The 2,438-nt window shown below is 41.5% G+C and overlaps 1 protein-coding gene across 1 annotated transcript; it reads left to right on the forward strand.

Annotated features, from left to right (window-relative positions):
- Nucleotides 1-474: 474 nt before the first annotated feature.
- LOC146937373 (uncharacterized) lies at nucleotides 475-2,178 on the forward strand. The gene has a single exon (XM_085749408.1). It carries the CDS (start codon nucleotides 475-477, stop codon nucleotides 2,176-2,178), a length of 1,704 nt encoding a protein of 567 aa, XP_085605534.1.
- The last annotated feature ends 260 nt before the right edge of the window (nucleotides 2,179-2,438 follow it).

Genomic DNA, 2,438 nt, shown 5'->3' on the forward strand with positions numbered 1-2,438 from the left:
AAAACAAATATGTAATATTTAGAGAATAAGGATGAAACACTATTTATGGGCACTATGAAGAAAAATAATACAATTTTTTTTAATAAAAAATGGATACAAACTATAAATGAACAAACATGATTTTGAAATAATTTTAAATTCTATAACTGAATGTTAAAATGATGTGAGGAATGGTGATGGTTGAAGTAATATTTATAGAATAATTGTTTTGATTTTTGACTCTGCTAGGGTTTCCCCTACCATGAACGCCGTTCAATTATGAGTGGCTTCTTGGTATCTCGTTCCAAATTTCATTCAGCTAATATATTACGTGTTTCTTATTGCCAACTCAATTCTAATTTGGCTTCTTCAATATATTACAAGTGCAAATTGATCAAAAAGTGCCAATTGGAAGTTACGTGATTCACCATTTTTCACGTTTTCAATTTTTAATTTTGCACCGCACCACTCCTGTTCCTGCACCGCAGCCTTGCCATGGCCTTTGATTGGCAGGCTGAGCTGGGCGCATCTCCGGGAAGGATTATCGTGAATCATGATTCACCAACAACGACAATTCTCCCTCCTCCCAAACCAGTACAGAGAATTTCTTTTGCACAAGCACTGTCTGCCTCCACAACAACAACCGCAAGCAATGACAACCTACCGCAGCCGGTGATTCGTGGTGATAACGTAAGCATTCACATCTCTCAGCCCGTGTATGAGAAGGGTATGGACTTCTGCAAACGTAATCTCCGTGGTCGATTGGTTCTTAACAAGGGCGATAAACCCTACACCACAAAGGACATATATTCCAAACTTCAGAAACAGTGGAAAACAAAAGGGGCTTGGTCCATGACGTCCTTGGGAAGGGGTTTCTATGAATTCTTTTTCTCTTCTGAAGAAGATTTGCGCATGACATGGGCGATGGGGACGATAAATTTAAAGCCAGGTGTTCTTCGTTTATTTGAATGGAAAAAAGATTTTAATATGCACAAACAACGTAACACTCATGCTCAAGTGTGGATCCGACTCTTGGAGCTACCTCAGGAGTACTGGATGGATAGGACGCTCCGTGAAATTGCTTGTGCAGTGGGCACGCCACTTATTATTGATAATGCAACTACCAAATGCCTTTACGGTCACTATGCCCGCATTCTTGTTGATATGGACTTCTCACGGAAAATATTCCATGAAATCACTGTCGAGAGAGAAGGTTATGCATTCAATGTTAAGGTAGCCTATGAGTGGCTGCCAGATTTTTGTACTCACTGCAAGAACATAGGACATGATGTCTCCGCGTGTCGATGGTTATATCCCCGTAAGGAAAGTAATGCAAAAAAGGAGACTATTGCACAGGGCAAGAAACCGGTTCCAACTAACAAACAAACTTGGATCCCTACCAAAGAAAATCCAGCAGGTATTGGCTCCTCTCTGGCCTTTGCTCAACCGCACCAAGAGTCAGCCCCGGCACCTTCTACAGGGCAGCAACAACAGACATCACAACCTACTGCAGCACCCACTCCGCCGGAAACTCATCCGTTGGTTGTGACAGATGAACACAGGGTCCTTGACAATACTACCATTCCGGTTGTTGATAATACAATTGAGCACCGTGACATTGATGATACAATCTCCTTGGAAGCAGACAAGGAGCAGCAAGATGAAGAAGCACGCAAATCACCTTCACCGGATGTTACGATTTATCACTCGGATGATGCCTCTCCTCAAGATGTTACCAAGGACCATCATGATATTGAGTTCATACCAGATGTGAGTGATGATATAAGGAAGGGTACGCTTCCCAGCACATCGATACATGTCTTGGAAAAAATTTCTGACGCACCAGTGGCTAAGGAAGGGGACACTACTGCAGCATCTCGGCCGATTTTTACGGATGTCACGGAATTAGAAGCACAAACACAAACACACAGTGCAGAAGTTGAAATAATTTCAGAGGATGCTAATAATGTTCCTGCACGTGTAGCACCTATTCAACATCATGAAATTCCGATTTCAAAGAATGTTCAGCATGACTTGGACCTTCGGGCACGTATTCGTGAATATGACAAACGGATGGCGGAGGAAGGATTCACGCAAGTATTATCTAAAAAGCAACAAAAGGAGGCAAAAAAGCAAGTGTTAGGTAAGGCTATGTACAACACCCGGGCAAAGGGTTCCCATCCTCCTTCATCGTCATGAATGTCCTTTATTGGAATATCCGAGGTATAGGCAACTTTGAATCTAAAATTGCTTTACATAATTTGTTTCTGTCTCATAAGCCTGTTATTATTTTCATTGCGGAGCCGAAGATACCTTTTGAACATGTTCCTTCGTGGTATTGGCATAATATTGGAGTTACTAAATATAGTTTGAATGTTAGAGATAATTTACAGCCAAATTTATGGGCACTTTGGGGCAAAGATGTTTAGATTCATTGCCTACGGAGATGCAGCTAGATT

The sequence above is a fragment of the Medicago sativa genome, chromosome 3, assembly GCF_051527215.1.
Source record: "Medicago sativa cultivar Bolivia chromosome 3, Bolivia_mono, whole genome shotgun sequence".
Lineage (NCBI taxonomy): Eukaryota > Viridiplantae > Streptophyta > Magnoliopsida > Fabales > Fabaceae > Medicago > Medicago sativa.

Bases quoted from the DNA above. Each gene is read 5' to 3' on its own strand.
- LOC146937373 (XM_085749408.1), top strand. From the start codon at position 475: ATGGCCTTTGATTGGCAGGCTGAGCTGGGCGCATCTCCGGGAAGGATT.